A 23,000-nucleotide genomic window follows, 5' to 3' on the forward strand; every position below is an offset into this window, starting at 1 on the left:
TTCCTTGCAATCGACTCACTTAGACATGAAACTAAATTGTGACATTTGTTTTTCTTTACCAACACGCCAAAAGACAATAATTTGAATTTTTATAATTAAACATTTAATGGTTTTCAAATTTTGCAAAAATTTGTATAATTGATATAAACAAACTTTTAATTTTAATGGATGAATCGTTAAAATTCACCATGAACTATGAACTATTGAGTTAAGTAATTTTATGAAGTGTCACTCTTGGAGTAAGTGAACCCTTCTCCACCCAAAACATAATATTTAACTTGTTTGGTTGACGGTGAAATGTTGCTTGAAAGGGAAAACAAAACGCGAATTTTGCATAAAGTTATTTCTTTCTACTAATAGTGTGAAATGGATTGATTGTGAGCTTCAAACAAAATGCATGTTTCCTTAATTTCCCTTGTCTATATTGACCTTTCTTTCCTTGTTTACTCAAAGTTATGTGACTTTTTGAACTTTCATTAGATGATTATGTAAAAAAGTATTTTCCCTATATTTGTCTTACTTTGACACAAAGCTAAATTGAGACATTTGTTTTGCTTAACTTATACACCATAAAGATATTAATTTGAAATTTTGTAATGATTAAATGATTTTCAAAAATCACAAATTTTTGTACATTTGATATAACAAACTTTTAATTTAATGGACAAATTGTTAAAATTCATTATGAATTATGAGTTATTGAGTGAAATAATTATATAAATAATTACAATTGGAGTAAGTGAATCCATTTTCACGCAAAACACAATATTTCACTTGTTTGGTTGATGGTGAAAAACAAAACGTGATTTTTACTTAAAATTAATTCTTTCTATTAGTAGCGTGAAATGAATTGATTGTGAACTTCAAACAAAATGCATGTTTCATTGTTTCCTTTTGTTTATATTTGTCTTTGATTCCTTCTCTACTCAAAGTTATGTGTTTTTTTTATTATATACTTTTATTAGATGATTATGTAAGAAAATATATTCCTTATAATCATCTCATTAAGACGCCAAGCTAAATTGAGATACTTGTTTTGCTTTAGTGACATGCCATAAAGACATTAATTTAAAATTTTGTAATGAAACATTACATGATTTTTAATTTTCTCAAATTTGTATACACTTGATATAAACAAACTTTTAATTTAATTAATGAATAGATAAAATTCATTATTATGACCTATGAATTATTAAGTCAAGTAATTTATAAAGAGTTACACTTTGAGTAAGTGAATTGCTCTCCTCACAAAATGCAATATTTCACTTGTTTGGTTGGTAGTGAAATGTTGCTTGAGAAGGAAAACTAAGCATTAATTCTGCCAAAGGTTATTTCTTTCTATCAATAGTGTGAAATGGATTGATTGTGAGCTTCGAACAAAATATATATTTCCTTGTTTCCCTTTGTCTATATTGCCCTTTTGTTTCCTTTTTTACTCAAAGTCATATGACTTTTTTGACTTTCATTAGATGATTATGTAAGAAAGTATCTTCCTTGTAATTGTCTCATTTAGACATGAAGGTAAAGTGGGACATTTGTTTTACTTCATCGACACACCATAAAGACAATTTCAATTGAACCTAGTGTTTTCTACCACTCCACCAATGGATTTGTAAAAGTAAAAAGGTAGCATTATACATTATTGTTGTCATGTCCATTGTTTAGTATTCATCTTCCAATTTTTTTCAAATGCTAATTTGTAGCTTGTTATGTATTTATATACCTATAGTATGTAAGATAATAGTTTATTATGTAATTTGTGTTAAGATTTGTCATAAAGATTACAATAAGCAAACATTTTTGTACAAGAAATTTTTTTTTTGTATTATTGAAATTTGCTATTTATATTAAGTGTTGAAAGTTATTTATTAACCATTACACCAATGATAATGTAACATTTATTAGTTTGATTTGACGTGGTGATGGATCTTAAAGAGAACGACATTTAATATGAATGATTTATATCATAATTTTTTTAGGGGAGAGATTCATTTATAAAAACAACTTTTAGTAGAACTACTTTACTTAATAACATATAGTTTATATTAAATTTCAATAACCAAATCATTAAATTAAAATTCATAATAAATTAATCAAATTTACATTATTTTTACAAAATTTGGAAGCTATTTAATACTTTACTACATTAATTTAAATTATCATATATTCATAAAAAACATATTACTCCTATACATTAATCTGAATATATATAAGAAAATATCATATAATTTTGAAATTGTGCAAAAAAAAATTATACATTTAATTTATTCATTAAGAATTTTTAGTTTATGTATAAGTTTTTGAAATTCAATATAAATAATGAGTTATTAAATAAATTAATTCTATTGATAATTATTTTTTTTATACAAATACTCGTTAATAAAAAAAATAAAAATAAAAATAACAAATAGTAAAAAAAAACACAACAATTAAATCTATGCGCATAAGGTATTTCAAAAAACCACGTTCTCCACCTTCTATTTTTATATTATTTTGCCTACATCTTTGTATGTTCTAAATTGATATCATTTAGACACCTTTATTGCATTGTGAGGAATGTTTTGTGCAAGTAATTCGAAAACTTTGTATTATTTGTGAACATGATCATAATTTAAGGTTACAATATTTTTGTAATGGTATAATTTTACTTATCTTTTATAGTTGAAAATAAATATTTTAAATTTATGCATTTAATTTTATTAAATTTTTTTAATTTCTATAATTTAAGATATATATATTTTTAATTCTTATATTTATTTTCTAAATCCCCTTTAATATCTATGATTATTTTTTTATGTAACATCGTCTCTTTTGTACTAATATAGTAGTGAACTTCAATTTTGTGAGAAAAAAATAGTATCTTAATAATTAACTTCTTAGATGAAGGTATAAAAAAACACGAGAAGTTGAGAGACTTAATTTATGGTAGTTTTAATAAAATAAATTTGATTTTACACACAAAGTTGAATTAATGCCTCTGTTACACCAATACAAAAGAAACAATATTATGACAAAAAATAACAGCATAGACTAAAAGAATTAAAAAACTGAAAATATCTATTTCAAATTATAAAGACTAAAAAAGATTAAAAAAATAAATACAAGACTAAAAATATTTATGTTAAATTATAAAAAATAAAAAAATATTTTAATCTAAAATAAATATTCTTCCCTTACAAAATATTCATATGTTGTTCTTTAAAATTGTAATAGTTTTCATAATCTAAATATTATTAAATATTAATTATCATATTATCTATTTAGTTACTAATATTATAACTTTAATGAGTAAAAAATGAATATTCAACGAGTATACTAAAATAACAGATTGAATAAATTATAAAATTAAAATTACACAATTATAAATTAACTAAAATTATAAATTAAATATAATGAGAGGACTAAAATTACAATCCAGCTAAAAATATAACATAACATAAACGGCGATTCACTGATTCATGGACCTACTACATTAAAATTGGGCCTGTTATCGGGCCGAGAACAGAACCTCTTGACCCGAGGCTCCATTGGACCGTTACCAAAACACGCAACTAACTCTCTCCCTCCATGCGAAACTAAAAACCCTCAACGCTAAACCTCGTGCTGCTGCTGCGGAACAAACCATGGCGTGCGTTGAACCTCCAAGGAAGAAGAAGAAAGGACGATACGGCGTCGCAGAGCTGAAAACCCTAGGCAACCAGCTTCTCTCCTCCGCCTCGCACATCAACAACCTCCCTCTCCTCCTCGGCTTCGTTTCCCCTTCTTCCCCTCCTCACCACGTCCTCGAGTCCCTCCTCTCGCTCCACTCCTTCTTCCTCCCTCTCCTCCCCAAGCTCCCTTCCTCCGCCGCGTCCGCCGCCGCTCCCTCCGGCGACGACCAATCCGAGTTCATCTACCTCGCTTGGCTCCGTTCCAAGTTCGACGAGTTCCTCAAGTCCCTCGTCGACGTTCTCGCCTCGCCGCAGTCCGATGAAACGCTCAAGGAACTCGTCTTGGACACGCTCATGGAGTTCGTCAAGGTTGCCAACGGCGGCGCCTTCCACTCTGCTTTGTACCACAAACTTCTCCACAGCATTGTACGTTATGCTAGCTTTATTAATAATTGCTGCTGCTGTTGTTGTTACATTGATCTAATTTTATTTGGATTGATGCTATCAGGTTCACTCCACTAGTTCCGCTACGTTTTTGGTGGATTTACTGGAATTGAAGTATTTCAAGTATATTGATGTTCGGTATGGTTATTTATTCTGCTGGCATTGTTTTTCTATGCGTGCTGTTCATTCACTCCTAGATTCACTGATATGTTTTTCCTGTTTTAGTTTTACTTGCACGAACTTTAGTGCATAGCTAATGTTGATTATGGAGTTTAGTTAGTTTGCTGAATTATCAAGTTACTTGGTGCAGCTATTTTACATATATAAGTCTGAAAAAGCTTGCTAGTACTTTGGAGGGAAAAGATGTCTCAGGTGTGTTTCTAGCCTAGCTTTTGTCTTGGTCTTCTAATTTTTAACATGCAAAATTGTGAACAGGAGGTTTGTGTGTTATTATTTAAATTTCCAACTATTTGAATATTCTTCATTGGATAATTCGTTAGCTTATCCTTGTCAGATGATAAAATTGCAAGTGGAGACGGCACCAATGAAAGTCAATTGAGCTCAAAGTTAGTAAGACCTATAGCCACTGCTTTGAAGCTACTCCTACTCTTTTCTATTTCCTTCCTTTGCCAAGATATGTTTGTAGATCACTGTAGGTGGTTGGCTATCATTAGTGGTAAATGATCATTTTCTTTGGTCATGAACCATGCTTACAACATGCTATAGCCTATAGGCGATAGATTTAGTTTTGCAGCACAGTGCTGTCTAGTGCAAATTTGAAGTTGTAATTTTCTGAATTCTGCCAGGAAGACTTGGTCCAAGTTATAGAACTAGGAAATGAATAATTTAATCTGAATAACCAAATACTGACTCAGTTCTGTTGATAACTTGAAAATCTACTCTTTTTCAGTGTGGAATCTGTCATCTACAATATTTATTACACTATATCACACGTTCCCCCTCTTCAAGGCTCGGATAATACGTCTGATTTTGAAATGTGGAGCAGCTCAGGTGATTGTTTGCTCCTCTACTTTGGTGTATAAGTTATGTACCATAAATCCATAATAAAAATCAGAAGATCTTGACTTTGATCCTTTTGAGGTCTATATACATATGATGCACATGCACTATTTACTGTTTCTCTCTCTCTCTCTCTCTCTCCCCTTAATACTTTGTTCAACATGCTATTTCTTTTTAGATTAAGAAACTCCAAAATTAGTGTAATTGTATATTTGTAATTTGAATTTTTGTCCATAGAAAGTGACCGTACACAGCTTTCTACAGATGTGGATGCTGATGATAAGCCACTGAAGTCCCAAAAGCGTAGCAAAAATGTCGGTTTTTATTCCTTGCTCATTATTCCATACTCATTTCCTAGTTGTTCTCTTACCTTCGTTTAATAAATTTAGATATTAAAGAGCCTTCTCATTTACAAATTTAATGTAATTGTTTGTACACTTTTTCATATTTTACTGTCTACCATATTTTTATTGTTATATGTATATTATGCATAGGTATTGTCTGCTGCCAAAATTGCCAAGAAGATGAAGTTAAAATTTACTAAGGCATGGATTACATATCTTAGATTGCCACTTCCACTTGATGTTTACAAAGAGGTAATTTACAAGTGTATGCTTTTAAAATTTGAATATGGCTGAAACATTATATTCTGAAACATGGTATGAATGTCTTATTTAAGATATCTTAAGATTGTCATGAGATCCAATGTGGGATTGGAAAGGGGGAAGAAGCACAAATTGTGGGATTGTAACACAGATCGTGAGATCCTACTAGAAATACAGTATATATGTGTGTGTGAACAATTATCTTTAAATCACAACCAGCACTTAAACCATCTAGGTACTGATAGTAGCCATCACAATCCATGTTGTTTCCATTGTTAGAATATATAATGAGAATTAAACAAGGACAACTGTTAGTTTGTTGGACCAGTTAAAAGAGACTGATTATAACTTATAAATAGGGGAAATCAGATTGAGGGGGGGCATTCCATGAATTTGATAGTTTATGTAAGTGAAAGGAGATGTCCTTTTGAAGGGGGAATCCTTGGGGAGAATTCTATTCTCCTTTTGCTGTTCCGCTCTTAAAAATATAGTTCTATTATTTTGGTTTTTTCTCTCTATTTTCCATCTCATTTTCTGTTCTGTTCTTCAACAATATTCAGAAGAGAGCAGAGATATTGGTGCACTTTTTGAAATGGGAGTGTCAAGTTCGAAAAGAGGGATTGCTGCATTTGGATGGATGATTAGGGCAATTGTATTTTTTTTTAAATCTGGCTTGTCGAACCTGATATGTGTGTGTTGATGAGTCTGAAACTTAAGAAGTGCCAATCCCTTGATTCTCCATGTTTACCCAACAATTCTATAATGATTCCACTTTTTACACGAGCACAAAAATGGTTTAAAAGTTGTCGGCTCCTACGCTCCTACAAGTGAGATTGGGGTTTTAACAACAATGATCATAATATTTTTAAATATGGTGGCGTGATAATGTTTTTTTGACTTATATGTCATGCCTTGAGAACATTGGTTGCTCTTCTCTTTAAACATTGGGTCCTTACATTATGTGTAAATGTATCTTACCATCGGATACATGGTAAAACTTTTTTATTTCCGTCCTAAATTGAGGACATCCAGTCTTTATTTTTTGGGTGGATGGAAGAAATAATATTGATAAATAAGCAGGCCAGTAAGTTTCTTTAACCAATAGAGGTTCTGGTTCAGGAATCTGGATGTTATTTTTTCTGCAGTTAAGGTGATTTTTTGTATGTACCGTGTCCTTAATGCCCCTCCGATTTTAGCACCATTATAATCTTGAATTACTGTTAGCTAGAAGTCTGATAGATACCCTTTGTTATGACAGTTAATTAGTTAGGTTAGTTGGTCAAAGAAATAAGGCATTAAGGCATGTTGCTTATAAATTAGAAGGGAGGTTAAGAGAGGAGATCTTGTCATTTGTGAGAGGCAATTAGGGCTAGTAAAGATCTGAGTTTCTATCATAGTCCTAGCCATCAGTTCGTCAAACTTTTATTTGTGAATCAGACCTCATAGTTTTAAGCCAGGTAATCACGTGATATATTACTTGCCTAATCTATTTCAGACTTCTTTTGATTTCATTTTAGCCTTTTAGGTTTGTAAAATATGAAGGTGATTGGTAATTGTTTTAGTGTTTATTGACTTATTGTTTATGTGGCATTCTTGTTTTGTGCCTTTGTTTTATATGAATGCAAGTTATGCAACTGCATTATTATACTGCCCCATTTTTTTTCCTTCCTTTTGATTTCCTGAGTTACGTGATTTTTTTTATTACCAGGTTCTTGTTAATCTACACCAAACAGTTATTCCTCATCTATCTAATCCCATCATGTTATGGTAAACATCTACGTTCCACAATGTTTGCAATTTGTTTTGATAACTTGAGAATCTGACATTATGTTACTTTATTTTGTGCAGTGACTTCTTAACAAGATCATATGATGTTGGTGGTGTAGTCAGTGTGATGTCTCTTAGCAGCCTTTTTGTCTTAATGACCCAGTATGGGCTGGAATACCCAAATTTCTATGAAAAACTATATGCCCTCTTAGTTCCATCTATCTTCTTGGCAAAACATCGAGCAAGGTTTTTCCAGGTGAATCTTCATTAATTATTTTTTATGAATAACAATAGGGGTTCTTTGAATTAAAATTAATGCTTTCTGTTCAGTTGTTTGAAGGCCATATTAATGACCTATTAAAATGTTATATTGTAATTGTAAATTTTTTATGCTTTCCTATTTGGATAATATTAAGTGAGTTGGGAAGCCAAATTTGTGGAGATTTTATACTTCAATTAAAAGGACGACTAAAGTAAATTTCTGGTTTTAGTCCTCCTTTTATATAAATTAAATCCTAAAACTACTTGCCCATTTTACATCATACTATGCACATCAAATGAGTAACTTCCTCAAAAATAGTGATTAGGTTAGCATCCAAAATATTATGCTCGAACAACTCTTTCTTTTACCTGGTAGAGGAGAAAAAAACTCCATACATATGTGTAATATGGGAAAACCAAGGTGTTGAACATGATTGAGTGATGATGAAAAGATATCCAAATGAACAAGTATTAAAGTGAATGATAGGAAAGATTTTGTTGTTTGTAAATCCTATGCATGTCTGCTTGCTGACGATATTCAATTTCCTAATTGCAGCTTCTTGATTCTTGTCTTAAGTCACCTCTTCTTCCAGCTTACCTGGCTGCTTCCTTTGCGAAGAAATTGAGTAGGTTGTTGCTTTCAGTTCCTCCTTCAGGGGCATTAGTTATTACAGCTCTAATTCACAATATTTTGCGTAGACATCCTTCAATCAACTGTTTGGTGCATCGGGTAAATACAATTTCCTTTCATTTGTTTTTTGTTTAGTCCAATGCTTAAATTGTTGGTTTCTATTTTCTGAATGCATCTTCAGTAGTGATGTTATTAGATCACGTGAAATTATTAGGGAGCTAGGGAAAGAGAGCAGTGATCTTGAAATCATAGTTGGTTGGCTCCATTATAAGCTCGCTTCTCCATTTGGAAGACAATATGTCATGTTCTGGAATCTGGACTGAATTGACTTGTCTGTTTGTTTCAAGTTATTGTAGTTCACTAGTTTAGTATGAGGTTTAAGTCTTTGTGAATTGTAGCTTAACCATGTAATGGCCGCTGGGATATGTGATAAAAATGATTAGCTGTGGTGCTGCCAAGAACAGAAGATTAGGGTGCTTTAACTTTTAAATTGATTTTGACCTGGCTTGGACAACCATATATTCAGATTATTTTTTCCCCTGTAGAGTAGATGATTGGCATTGTCTGATTGTTTGCTTCTCAATTTTTTATTTCTTTTTTGGGGTAGCTAGGACACTGGAATCTTGGTTAAGGATGGTCTAACAGGGTTGGGGACTGAATGAGTTGGTCTTATACAGAAAATGATTAGAGAAATACACAGGTCTAGGAAGAGCAACTTTGTAAAATAGAAGGCCTACAGAATAGTACTGTCCTTATCTCTTTTATATGTTAAGGGAGGGAATGCATGAAGGTACAAATGCGTTGTGTTCACCTTTACTTCAGCTGTCATAATAATTTCAGCTCTGGGTTTCCCTAGGAGACTGGTCACTGGACTTCTAATATAGCCAATAGCTGTTTTTTCAACCATTAACATACATTTAGAATGGACTTTGCAAAGTGGAATTGTACTTGTCAATAAAGTAATTACGAACTTTATTCTCATTTTTTTTATCAGTTTCTTCTTTAGTTGTGTTTCTAATGTCAAAGTTCACAATATTTGTTCCTCTCTTTGCAAAATGGTTGGGATATTTCTGTTGAAGTGTTGAAAAATATTTTTTTTTCCTGTTTTGATTGAAATTTTAATTTCTAAAATATGAGCAGGAAGATGGTGTTGATGAAGGGAAAGGTGATAATAGTGCAGATGAAGTAATGACTCCTAACTCGGATAATGCCAATGCTGGTGCCGTTCCGTGCCAGAAATCAGGCATCGACCATTTTAACAGTAGCGAAACTGATCCTAAGAAGTCGGCTGCAATGAGTAAATATCTTCTTCATCTATTATCAAATCTAACTTGAGTCTATTTTCTTCCACAAACCCAACCTTGTGAGTGCTGGAAAACTGAATGATTGTTTTATCTCTTCATGACCTGTATAAATTTTACATTTATACATTAATTTTATGTTTAAATAAACATAATATATTAAAGTTTGATCAGAATGGGAGAATTTCGATTTGCCAATTGTGGGGTTGAACCAATTTTACCAAATGACTATTCTACATCGGATCCCATAGTTCTATTACGTATTTAAGGAAATAAAGTTACATAGTTAACTCTTGGTGCTAGAGTCACCTTCTTTTTAATTTTTTTTCCTGGTCATCTATATTTGTTTTACTGATGAAGATCTCTTGGTGCAGGGAGTTCTCTTTGGGAAATTGATACTATTCTTCACCATTACTGTCCTCCTGTCTCACGGCAAGTGTTTTGACCTTGTTGCTTTACTCCCAGTTTTCCTTTTCTTCGTTTCACAATTTTATTTCAACTTTCATATTTAGATTTTGACATATTACCTTAAATGTGACTTGCTTTGCTTGTGCTTTTAGGTTTGCTTTGTCTCTCGGGAATGATTTGACAGTCAGGGCCAAAACAAGTGAAGTTAATGTTGGCGATTTTAGTGCCGGTTCATATGCTACAATCCTAGGAGCGGAGGTGATATAATAATTGCTCTAATTTTCTTCACTTCTCGTGATGTGCTTATGCTGTTTAAATTATAAGTGGAAGTAGAGAAAGATGTGCATATTGTTAACAACTTTTGTCATTGCAGATATCACGGAGAGTAAAGCAGGTTCCCCTAGCATTCTTCAAAGCAACTCCTTCCTCTTTGTTTTCAGAGACTGATTTTGCTGGTTGGACTTTCAAATGTGAAGAAACCCCCGAAATGATCAATGACAATAACGAGAAAAGTACTAAAGATTTATCGTAACGAGAATGCCGTCCCGTAAATGGCACTGAATAGAGTGCTTGCGGTTCATTTTTGTCCACCTCGGAAATATGTCTGCTTGTTTTGTGAAGATATGTCACTCGTTTGATTTGTTTATTTATACTTGAGGAAGCATAAAGGAAGATGAGGGGCCGCCTGGCGACATGTTAGGGTGCACTTGCGGCTCATCATTGGAGCATAAACTTAACCGGATATTTATTTATTAAATTGAGGTGATAGATGTAATCTGAAGATAATTTTAGCAACATTTTTTTAATGCAGTAAATTGATTTGTTCCTCACTCTAGTAGAACATTATTCGGATCATTTATTAAGTCGCGTGGTATAACTCGGCAAGGTTTCTGCCGATTAAAATTTATGCCTTCGAGTTCGAAGAGTCGGAGGTGTACAGAAAGGAAAGAAAAAAACTTTTTTACACTTGAGCATCTTTTTCATTTTTTTTTCCTTTTCATTATATTTGGTCGGTCGAACAAGGTGTTTCAAGTATGCGAACAAGTTAGACAACTTCACTTGATCACTGCTAAAATCTGAATGCAGTGGATCACATCGGGGGGTGAGGTGAAAACACTCTTAAGACTCAAATTAGCAAGTATTCTAGAGTGAAGGGGAGGTTCCAAGTGAGTGCTAATATTTTAGCGGAGTGTTTTTTACTTGATCTGTGGATTGTTTTTGGGTGTTGATATTGATAACCAGTAAAACATTACACGGTTTACTATCTTTAATTGTTTGGTGGGCATTCAATCATTTTTTTTTTTAATCAGCGAAGACGTAATATTAGATGGGAGGAAGAACAAGATATATTCCAACTCATACACGTAAAAAATTCCTGTAGAGTTTTTCAACATAATTACATATTTTTTGACCATTCGAAAAAGGAGGAAAAATATCTAAATTTAATTAATTTCTGATATCACTTTTTTGAAGACTATTATTTCTTTGCATCCATAAAGTTATACTGATCCACATCACACAATCCACCAAGCTCTTGTATATTCTTTTCCGGTAAGGCAATAGTAATATCTTAGAAAATGATTCCTATGGTCCTCATGTATCACCACTTGAAACTCTAACCCCTTGTGATATTGTTTTTAAATAGACGGATAGAAAGCATGAAAATAAAAGGTGACAAGTACATTTCTCCACTTGATAGCAGAATGAGCATGAGATATCCGGGGTGCCCAACTTAATGTTTCTCCATCCGTAGTAGCAACCCCTTGTTCATGTATAATTGTATTGCATATTTGATTGAGTAGTCACTTGGATTATCTTCCTTCCATATCAAATATTGACCAAAGTGTCTTGCAACAGTTTCTTGATAATTGTTTTAAAACCACTCCCTTCATCTTAAATTTAACTTCCAGGAGTGTGTCAAGAAAATTTGAGATTTTAGACAAATTTTATTACAAGTTATGTTTTAATATATCTCATTATATTTATTTAATTATTTTAACTTTTTGAATCGAAATTTTTTAATTAAATTTTAATAATTAAATAATTTAAAAATCTTAGTGATAATTTATTTGATCATTATCTCGTAACATATATAGTTTATATCAATTGAATCTAAAAAAGATATAATTTTAAAAAATTCTTTTGCAGTGATAATGATTGTAAAATTTTTAAATTATTCCATAAACATGTAATTTTTTTTAATATAGTTTAATATTTTTAATAAGATATTTTTTTTATTAGTGTTTCTTTGAATATTTTTAATTTAGAAAACAAGTAAATACTACTAATATCAAATTAATGCTTACCAATCAATATTGGTTATCACAAATGTTAGCTGTTTGTGTGTCTTAACGAAAATATTTAGAGTTTGAATCCTGATCTTAGATATAAAATAATTTATATTGGGAGGAGGAATATCCACCTTGTGTGCATTCACTCCTATTAGAATTGATGTAAAAAATTCAATTTAATTTCATATTTTAAAATTTGTTAAAATATGTTGAGTTTAAGAAAATAAAATTATTTAATATATACATAAAATAGTCAAAAATAAAACATGTCTAATGAGAAAAAATATATATTAATCTTTAAATAATGAGTGATTTTATTTCTGTTACTTTCATCAAAATATTTTATTTATCAATGATACTATTTTTATGAAATTTAATTGGTATATTCATTTTAATGAATTCAAATAAAGTAAAGAAAGTTATTCTAATTAAAAAGTAAAAAATTATTAAAAATAAAAAAGGAAAAGATTAACAAAAAGTAAGTGAAACTAATCCATTAAATCATACCTATATCTACTATTATGATATTTAGATTTGATAAAGATTAAATTCGAACAATGATTTTTTTTTTAATTTTTTTAATACTTTTTTGGTTTAGATTCCTTAAGAATATGTCGATATTTTCAATTAAATCTTCTTGTTCCTGAAGGTCTTGTTTTAAAATTTATTTTTTTTAGGAGATCCTCTAATGAACCATGTCAATATTCTAATTATTAGAATATTATACCCCTCTGTTTTCTTTTTTAATTATATCTAATTGCTTTGTTCGAAAAAAGATACAATAATTTATTGTAGCGGATATAGTTTAGTGATAAAAGTGCGATTCGTTCCTTGGACCCCTTTATAGTTAAGGGATCTCCAGGTAAATCCTTAACCCTTCCCCCTCTTACTAAGACTACATAATATTTTTGTAAATTATGACCAATACTGGATATATAAGCAACAATTTCAAATCCAGAGATTAAGCATACTCTGACAACTTTATGTAAGACAAAGTTTGATTTTTTGGGTAGGATTTGCAATGGTAGGGGAATTGGATATAAAAAAAGAGGAATTTTAATTATAAAATATCTAATAAAACGGTCACTGAAATTGAGATCTCATTTAAAAATAAAATATTTGAAATTCCATTTTTATATTATATGGTAAATATTTATCATGTTGACTAATTTTTTTTAATCAAAAGAAGTTATATTATTTTATTGATATGAGAGCATTAATACATGAAGTAATCACATTAAAACTACAATAACTAGCATAAAATTTAGACATTCTGATAAGTGAAAGAGTAACTTAATTACCTTTTCTATAAACAAAATTAATTAACAGCGTAATTTAAGCTTGATAGATATTAGATAGGTTCAAGACATAATTGATTGCCTTTACACCTGCCACTTGTTTACTATCTAATTCAAAAATAACTAGATGAAGAAATCGATTTTGAATCCAAGAGATAGCAGTCATTGAAATTATATTATAATTTATTTATTTTTGTCACGTCGAAATCAAATAATTTTATAATATGTATATATATTTTTTTAATTTTTTATCTCTTATGTTTTTTACCTCCACGAAAAAGGTGGAACAGAACAAGTAATTTGTTTTGCTGGCTTTACGACTTTACCTCCATCCAAACATGTAAGCCGTTACGGATGGATTGGGTTGTTGCGTCACTGTCGAAAAGAGAAGCCTGTCTGAGTGAACCCCAAATGCAAATGACGTGGAGCTTCATTTGGCTCCTCACAACACACCGCACAAAATCGCTATACATTCTGAGTTTTTGTTGGTTGTTGGCATTCAAAGGGCCACACCTTCACCTTGTGGCTCTCATTCCATCCCTCTCTTTTTCTCCCTTCCTTCACTCCTCAGTCCTCACTCTCTTCATGCGCCGTCGCACGCTATAATTCTTCCTCCAGTAAGTTACTTCCTTCCACCATTTCTCTCCATTCGCTAGGGTTTTCTCATTCACTGTGCTTCAAGTGCCATGCTGTCGGCTTTTTTGTTTTTTTGGGATCTATCATGTTCCTCTTTCAATTGTTCGGCTTGTCAATTCTGAGTGAAAGTTAATTCTCGTATTTGTGATAATTAGTTAGTTTTGAACTTAGAACTTGAAGTCTTTATCATCGCAGCAGTAGTGTTGACGCTGTTCAATGTTTACTTCCCGATATTGGAAAAGGGTGAACAGCATTTTGATCTGCTTTATGGTTTTTCTATCAATTCACCATCCTTAATTTTATATAAACAATAAAATAAAATTCACTGAGCTTATTGTTTTGGACCTTGTATTTCAGGCATTTGACTTATCTTCCCTGCGTTAAAATTTTAGGTGTCTGAAATCAAAATAATGGAAATTGTGATCATAACCATGGTACTCGAAGTATGTTGCTTTGAATAAGATGATTGATTATCTGGATTTTTGAGACTTGACAGCTAATTTAGCTGAGTTTCACTTTATTAAATAGATGCTCTTTATGAGAAACGTTTGGATGAGGTTAAGTACATGTAACCTAAGAAGGCATGCTTACTCTTGACGACTCTTTTTGGAACTTGAACGTTCAAAATTCATAGCATTATGATTGCAATAAGTAATCCTTTACAAAATGATATAGACTTCAATACTTTTAACCTGTCTAACTTACTTTTAATAGAGTATGTATGGAGCTTTTTGTTTATACATGTCTTGATTTTCATCAAATAATGATGATGGTACAGTCTTTAATAACTATGAAGGGTTTCTGGTTATTCTTGTCATTTTTGTCAATCAATCCTCAAATTGTATGTTTCAGAATACAAATCATATCTTGTAATATGCCTCCTGTAGAATGGAAGCTGTGATCAGAAAAGTACTTGTTGTAAAGTCCATAACTTCAATCTTAATTTTATATGACTTCATTCTGTTTTTGTTGTTTTGCTACAGAATTGAGATATTTAAAGTGAAATGAAGGCCAGGCCTATCTCATTCTTCTCTTGACCTTTCTGATGGCACTTGCTGCAAACAAAGTTTCAAGCAGTCCTATTGTAACTAATAGAACAGCTATTTGTAGATCACATGAAAAACATTATTTTTCTTTGTCAAGAAGGATCAATAGAATACAGTTGTCAAGACAGAGACTGGAACATGGACATCTGAACCATAGATTTCTCCACACACAGAGATCAACCTTATCCAATGACTGGTTTTGGTTCGATAATGGAAAACCAGTTGGTTTGATCTCCAAGAAATCTTCTATCTCATGTAAATCAACAGGAGCAAATAATACCGAAGAGAAAGAATGTATTACATCTTATGATGATGTTTCTGATTTAACAAGGTAAGAGAATTAAATATAGATGGTAAATTGGTAATCCATCTGTTACAATTTTTCTGCTGTTTCCTAATTCTGAACCTGTACCCCTTAATTATTAATGTCTTTCAGTTGCCAATTTGTCAAACTAGCATATATCTTTCTCATCCTTTTGACAATGACTTGTAATTTTATTACAATAAAATATTTGAGGATTCAAACTTACATATTAGAGATCCTTTCATATATTTATGTACAGGGCAAATGCCAAAGACGAGAAAAATGATCACATTCTTGTTGTTCATGGCTTGGCTGATGCTTGTAGATTTGTTTGTAATGATGCAAAGTTTCTCTCACGGTACTGCCAGTAACCTGGTTTTTGTCTTATACAAAGAATATTATTTTTGTTTGAAATGTGCTTCTACAACTGTTCATCAGTACGCTTTATATGAACTGCAGAGAATCCTTTAGTTGGAGAACTGTTGGTTATCACTATCCAATCAATTACTCAGTAAACCATGTTTAACTGATCTAGATATTTTAGTAATCATGACATGGGGAATTGTAACATGGAATGTCTCTGACTGACTTACATATGTTATTGTCGCTTCATTTCATGTAATTATATTTTACACCATTAAATATCACTCATACCAGAAACAACAATAATATAAAATTGTCTTGATGTAAAGAATAACTGTTAATTATTTGTTTCCTCAGTGGCATAATGAGGCTGGATGCTCGTGCTCGCCAAGATGTTGCTTTTCTTGGGACTGAATTTCTCAAACTTGATGGTTAGCTCACTTACTTAAAATATTGTATTATTGTACTTTAAATAATAATTTTCCAAATATATACACTACAAGTCATTGCATTTCATACACAAGGACAATAATATCTCCCCTTTACTCCTCACCCTTCCCCTCTGCCCAACATAAAGAAAGGAAGAGACAAAGAAGTCAAACAATATAGCCAGTGTATCAAACCAGCATCTGTAGTTCAAGAGACTATATAATTCCATCATAGTGAATTGGTGATTACTTATTGTAATTCTCCTTTTTCTACATTTGTGTTGAACTTCTCTTCCTATGACTTCCCTTTTCTAAAGGGGAAAGTTCAAGAGATGTACCTTCATTGATGATTTATTCATATATTCCTGTTATAGGGTCAACTTACATTTACTTTTATTTTGTTGCATAGCTCGGGCAAGAGAGGATACTGAGAAAATTGACCGTGATGTCAAGGAAAAAGCTAGCTGGCTTAATCGTATTGCTACTGTCTGTATCATCTAGATCTTTAAATTTGCTGGTTGAAGATGAAGGATATACATTGGTGGTAAAATGATTCTTTTTGTTTATTTTATATTATACACTCTACAGATATTGAAGGATAAAGCTAAGTCCAGATTGAAAAATGCTGCTGATGAGCATTGGAGTGATGGGGCCTTAGAGGTAAATCTGTTCATTTAATCTTAGTTTTCATCTACATGATACTATTTGTGGTTACTTTGATATAAGATCAACAGTAACAAAATTTGCATCATGTGATGTTTGTCCTTTTTATTTTGCTCATATCCTTGCCTCTACTTATTTTGCTCATACTAGACAAAATTGGATTAAGAATAAATACATTAGAGAGAAAGTTAGGATAGCACCTATTGTAGAAAAAAATGGTAGAAGCATGTTTAGAGAAGACCTGTAAAAGCACTAGGCAAGAGAGCATATTAGATGGAGGGTAGCTCAATCAATAGAAGTAGAGGGAGATCAAGAAAAACTGTTAGTGAAATCATGAAGAAGGATTTAGAGGTCTAGACATGATTTTCAATAGAACATATGGCTACTCCACCTAGTGGGAAAAAGCTTGTCCATTTTTGTTGTTGTTGTTGTTTTCCCTATCATTATTATTTCTATTAGTTATCATTTAGTGTTGATTGTTGAAAAAGAAAGTGTTACAAGATATCTTAAAAATAGACCTGTTTTTTCTTTTCCACTGAACATAATGTCTTTATTTAACAAAGGACTAAACTCAGTTGTGGACATAAATGAAAAATTTAAGACATGGTATTTTTCTATGTGATTATTAAGGGTTGGCATCAGCACACCTTGGGAGTGGCATGATAATAGGAACCTTGAGAGAAGTAGAACCACACCACAAAAGCTACCCATTTTATTTGGAGAGCTCTAGCCCTTATAAACTCCACATTAGAATCTTTTACTTCCGATGTGGCAACCAAACCCCTTGCTAGCAATTGCATCTTAACACATAATCGCTAAAACATTTTCTGGGACACCTATAAAATACTTTTCTAACACATTTAAGACAAATTGACTAGGCAAAACTTGATGTTCAATCTTCCCAAGCAATTACTTATTAAATTAAATTAAAAGTTAATATAATATTTTGATATTCTGTATAATCTGTTAAGAAATGAAATTCATCTGAAGCCATTATAGTAACTCAAGCAATTGCAAAACCTATTTCCATGCTCTCAAATTTCTTATAATTCAAAATATTTTGTACCACAGCAAGGTATACAAATTTAACACAATGTACTTTTCAGAAAAGATAAATTGCAAACCATTTGATCTATAACTTGTTTTTTTTTTATTTTATATTTTTGCTTTAACTTATCTATGTACTATCAACATGTAATTACTGTTAATGCTTGTTGGAACTACCAAAATAATTTTTGTGAGGAGATTTTAAGGCCCATTTGTTTTAAAGTTGGGTATAATTTTTTTTTATAGGAATTTAAAACATTGAATGTAGTTGAGATGGTGCCCAGATTAATCTCCACCATAGATTTTACATTGGAACGTGTGCCAGTGGGAGGAATTGATTCTGGTGTTATATCAGGCACTTAGATGGTGTTTGTATCTCAAGTTTTATATCATTATCATCTGATCCCAATTCTGTGTAAAATATATATACAATAATATATGTGGAATATCAAATGATTCAGTTTAAACCTTCAAACCATGGACTAAATAAAATATTTCTTTTCAACTGAACCTAACAAAACTGCTTAGTTTCTTTTATAATTGTTTTTGTTTTTATAGATGCTTCCTATTTCATGTAGATCTTTACATGGATCGCTGGAATTGGATCCTTTTGCAAGTTTATATCATGAAAATACAAGAGTTGCTAATTGCTTATAATACATTTGAATAGCTAGAAAATACAAGACTTCCATTGACATTACTTTTAAACTGTTAGGCTGATTTACGTCTTGCTGACTTTCGTGCTAAGCAACGTGCAATGGAAGATGCCCTTATGGCCTTGGAGGTGATGTTTAATGCTCTGCAAGTGTTTTCTATTGAACTTTCCCACACACACACAAATTAACAGTTTGTGATCCCTGCAGCCATTATTCTGCATATGCTATAATAAATAATAAATATGCTATGCAACTTATTTCATAATACCATGCTCATTTTTTTTGAAGCTCCATAGGAATAAATTTATTTTCTATTATGTAACATTGCAGCTTATCAAAAACATCCATGACATGATGGTGAGCAAGATGTATAACTTGTAAGTCAAGCAACTTCAAATGCCTGCTTGCTTATATATATACAAGTTCTAAAATGTTTCATATGATGTTGGCATGCAGTCCTCTTCGCAGAGATAAAGGATCTCTTTCAGAAAATAATGTAAGAGGTCGAATAATGCTTGAAAAGAATGGAAAAACCACAAATTCCTTTCCTGGGGATGTGAGCACAGAAAGGATAGCTGCTCTTCAGGTCTTTGTTCTTTTCCATTTTGTTCTAGTTCTGTTATAACCCAGTCCCCCTAAATCAATTGAATCAGGAAACACATCAATCATATTGTAAGATTTTGAGACGTACAGGAAGCTTACTGGAGTATGGCATCAGCACTTTCTGAAGCAGATGGAATCGATTACACTGATCCTGAAGAGGTTTGATTCTCCATTAAATTTTGTTTCTGTCTGATCTCAAATTCTCAATCATTATTTATGTAATTAAAATTACATACTCTTTTCTACTGGGGCAGCTTGAGTTGTTGATCAGAACACTTATAGATCTGGATGCAATGGATGGTAAACTAAGTGTATCTTTGTTGGCAGAGTGTTCTAGTTCCCCTGATGTCAGCACAAGGTAAGTTACCGTGATATTACAATCCTTCAAGGAGTTCAATTGCATCCTGAATCAAATTCTTTGTTTTAAAAATTTCTGTCAATATTAACTAGTAGGAAGCTTATTTTGGTAGTGCTTTCACACACCATGATGATCATTGCATGGTTGTTGGCTTCGTGATTTGATATTGTTTTCTTTGATTAAAATATGTTCATCGTTCTGTCACAGTTATGACATTCTTATACTGAATTAGAATTTCCCTGACATTATGCAATATTGGATTTGATCAAATGATGTAATGGTAAAAAAAGATTAATTAATGATGTAAAGCTTTTCATGAATACTCTGCTTCAAAAGAGAGAGAAGTGTTAACAACACTTTTTTTTTTTTTTTTTTTTGGTTCGTCCCTGGAGTATTCACAGCCGATGTTAACAACACTTTTTGACACACTCTTTTATTTTTATATTGGTTGACTTCTATTGAAAATCACACAATTATGTGGGTTCCACATTTTATTTAATGATTCTCTATCCTGATTTTGCAAGTTTTAATGAATTTCAACCAATGGAAAAGAGTGTTACTAATACTCCTCCTATAGAAATATATGGTAATAACATGGAAATAGATCACTTTCGAAAATAAAACTACCAAATAAAGAACATGCACGAATGCAACTTTAATCAATACCTTATTATGCTTTTCCTTTTTTTTTTTTTTCTTTTTCCTGTTTTGTGTGGGCTTTTTAATATGTGCATTGTGTCATTTGCATTTTTCTAGGCGAGCTTTAGCCAATGCACTGGCGGCAGCACCATCCATGTGGACTCTTGGAAATGCAGGGATGGGGGCATTACAGGTGGGTGATTATAATTTATTGCGAGAAGTACTTTTGACAGGCACTATAGTTTCATTTTCCCCCTTTTGATAGGCAATATAACTTCATTTTTCCTTTCGGTTTGTGTTGCAGAGACTGGCAGAGGATAGCAACCAAGCCATTGCTGCTGCGGCATCCAAAGCCATTTATGAACTGAAAAAACAATGGGAAATAGAGGAAGGCGATAGCTGGAGGTTTATGATGGACGAAAACACCATGGAACAAAAAGGAAGCAGAGAATCTGATAATGAAGATACCAAATGAGAAATATTTGAAACATTTGTACTGTATAGCATAGTTGCCTCCCAAGTATACTAACTAGTATAGGATTAACCCACGCAATCCCTAGAAAGAAACTATTGTGCCAGTGTAAGAAGCCAATATGTTGGTTATGTGCATCATAAAATGCAGAGCTTTCCTCACATATTCATTAAATCATAGATGCACATTTGTGCTTATATTTGTTTGTATGAAAGACCGATGCGAACTCAATGCTCAATTGCTCTTTTATCTGCGACAGCACTGAAGTTGGGCCGTTTATTGTTCTACTTTATATGATGGAGGCATTTTAAATGCTTCATACAAGGACCACTAGGGTTAGCCTAGTAATTAGGTGAGGAGGGGTTGGGATAGTTAAAACATGAAGACCTAGGTTTAATCTTCATTACAACTATCTTTGTAATCTTTCCTATTTTTACAAAAAAAAAAAAAATGTTTCATACATGCCGCTTGTAGGTAGTAGAATCAACTATCAAGGTTGTTTAAGCATTTGCATATACGTGCCAGCAATTTCTTTCCTTGATGTTTGATAATTTGAATATTATTAGATGCAAGAATTGTTGCTATTCATTGTTGAAATAAACGTCAATTGAGATATGGGTTTTTGTTTTACTCTCAGTATGTGAATGTGGCTGAACATTTTATTGGTTTAGATGTATACTATCTTCGTGTCTTTGGCACCATAAACCTACATGCCAAGAAAACTGTTGATCATAAACAACAATTACACTTAGCTGCTAGCGTTGCTCATAAATCATAACCTACCATGTCGGCTAATAGGATAACTATGATATCAGGTTTCATTTTGGAAGTCGTCGTATAGTTGCCGCAAAAAATTGTTGAGATAGAATCTCTTGAACTAAAAATGTCCAGCCTAAAAAGAGAGTAGCTTCTAAAAAGATTGTGATTAAAACAATAGGGTACTCTTCACTATAGATTGAAAGACCACATGAAAGAGTTGGCCACAAAATTACACATTCTGTGGTTAGTTATTTGATTATAATTTCTTTTTATTCTATAGAGTAACTAAATTAATTTCATCCCTGAAGGAGGTGCTTTGGGCGCATGTGGGGCACCCGTTGTTCTTTTATGTCACGGTTTCAACAAAATGCTAATCATAGTTCCCGGCTGGTAAACGTGGCATAAAGATGTCTTCACCATCCTCTAATTTCATTAAGCTATCAGTTGGTAAGATATGATTTGATTATTTCATTAAAAATCTCTTTGCATCTTAAATCCAGGAATGAACTTTTAAAGAAAGCCGGGACCTAAAAAGCAAAAGGTGTAGTAGGCAAGACCATGATCCCACATTACATTATTTCCAATCTTTATTCATACAAAAGACCTTAAATCACTATCACAGCCCCCCAATTTTATTCAATCCCTTCCCTCCTTTCAACTCACTTTTTCTTTTCAATTTAGCCTTTTCATCATGCCAACCACTGTTGACACCCTTGTTCCATCATTCCTGCCCTTCACTTTAAATTTTTCAATAGAAGAATCCCAAGTCACCCACGATTCCTTATGATGCTTTCTCTTTCAACATAATACATGTAAACAGTAAACATAAAACTTCTTATTAGAGAGTATTATGCGGAAACGCCTAGCTGAAAAATTTGATAGAGTATAATTATTCCAGTAAAAACTTCAACGAATTTGTAAAGCCTAAACTTCATTAATTGAAGCAATGATAGTAATGTGAAAAGGACGAGGGATTAAGGAAAAAAACTAGTACATAATTTTGTTTAGAAAATGATAACTATTGAATAATGAAATGTAGAAGCTTATGCCGTTGCTAAGAAGAGCGTATGTTTAATTAGTACTAAGGGTGGTGGGCCAAAGTAATATGGGTATGACCTACTAGCCATTTTCATGTGTTGTGGTGGGGACCATCATGCGCGTGGAGTGGCCCAACCCAAATTCATGGAACAACAAGGACTGTCTTCTGTTTCTTTTCTTTTCTTTTTCAGTTTACATTTCTCTTTAGCTTTTTGCTGGTTGTGTCTTGAACGAGTGCGTGGACGACCCAAACATTTACATATGAGTAACTCTCATTTGTGAAGTGAAACTTCTCGGTATGTATTTATAAGT

General features: G+C 32.1%; 2 protein-coding genes across 4 annotated transcripts; both read left to right on the plus strand.

Moving 5' to 3' along the window:
- Positions 1 to 3,554: 3,554 nt before the first annotated feature.
- Positions 3,555 to 10,917, plus strand: EMB2762 (CCAAT-binding factor). Of its 2 annotated transcripts, none has more exons than XM_029274832.2 (14): positions 3,555 to 4,076; positions 4,159 to 4,232; positions 4,405 to 4,466; positions 4,609 to 4,660; positions 5,005 to 5,105; positions 5,352 to 5,428; positions 5,609 to 5,710; positions 7,428 to 7,486; positions 7,568 to 7,742; positions 8,304 to 8,477; positions 9,519 to 9,675; positions 10,054 to 10,111; positions 10,240 to 10,345; positions 10,461 to 10,917. In XM_029274832.2, exons 1-14 carry the CDS (start codon positions 3,624 to 3,626, stop codon positions 10,617 to 10,619), a joined length of 1,809 nt encoding a protein of 602 aa, XP_029130665.1. In that variant the 5' UTR covers positions 3,555 to 3,623; the 3' UTR covers positions 10,620 to 10,917. The 2 variants fall into 2 exon arrangements, with proteins under 2 accessions (XP_029130665.1, XP_020239451.1); XM_020383862.3 differs by having other exon boundaries at positions 3,556 to 4,076; positions 5,379 to 5,428.
- A 3,176-nt stretch (positions 10,918 to 14,093) lies between these two features.
- LOC109815485 (senescence-associated family protein) lies at positions 14,094 to 21,149 on the plus strand. 2 transcript variants are annotated; one of them, XM_020380223.3, is made up of 13 exons: positions 14,095 to 14,293; positions 15,296 to 15,689; positions 15,922 to 16,020; positions 16,383 to 16,456; positions 16,863 to 16,939; positions 17,042 to 17,113; positions 18,879 to 18,947; positions 19,150 to 19,196; positions 19,276 to 19,405; positions 19,513 to 19,581; positions 19,677 to 19,780; positions 20,537 to 20,612; positions 20,724 to 21,149. In XM_020380223.3, exons 2-13 carry the CDS (start codon positions 15,358 to 15,360, stop codon positions 20,892 to 20,894), a joined length of 1,320 nt encoding a protein of 439 aa, XP_020235812.1. In that variant the 5' UTR covers positions 14,095 to 14,293; positions 15,296 to 15,357; the 3' UTR covers positions 20,895 to 21,149. The 2 variants fall into 2 exon arrangements, with proteins under 2 accessions (XP_020235815.1, XP_020235812.1); XM_020380226.3 differs by lacking the exon at positions 15,922 to 16,020 and having other exon boundaries at positions 14,094 to 14,293.
- Positions 21,150 to 23,000: the final 1,851 nt, after the last annotated feature.

Source organism: Cajanus cajan, chromosome 9 (assembly GCF_000230855.2).
Source record: "Cajanus cajan strain Asha chromosome 9, NIPB_CcT2T_4, whole genome shotgun sequence".
Taxonomy (NCBI): Eukaryota; Viridiplantae; Streptophyta; class Magnoliopsida; order Fabales; family Fabaceae; genus Cajanus; species Cajanus cajan.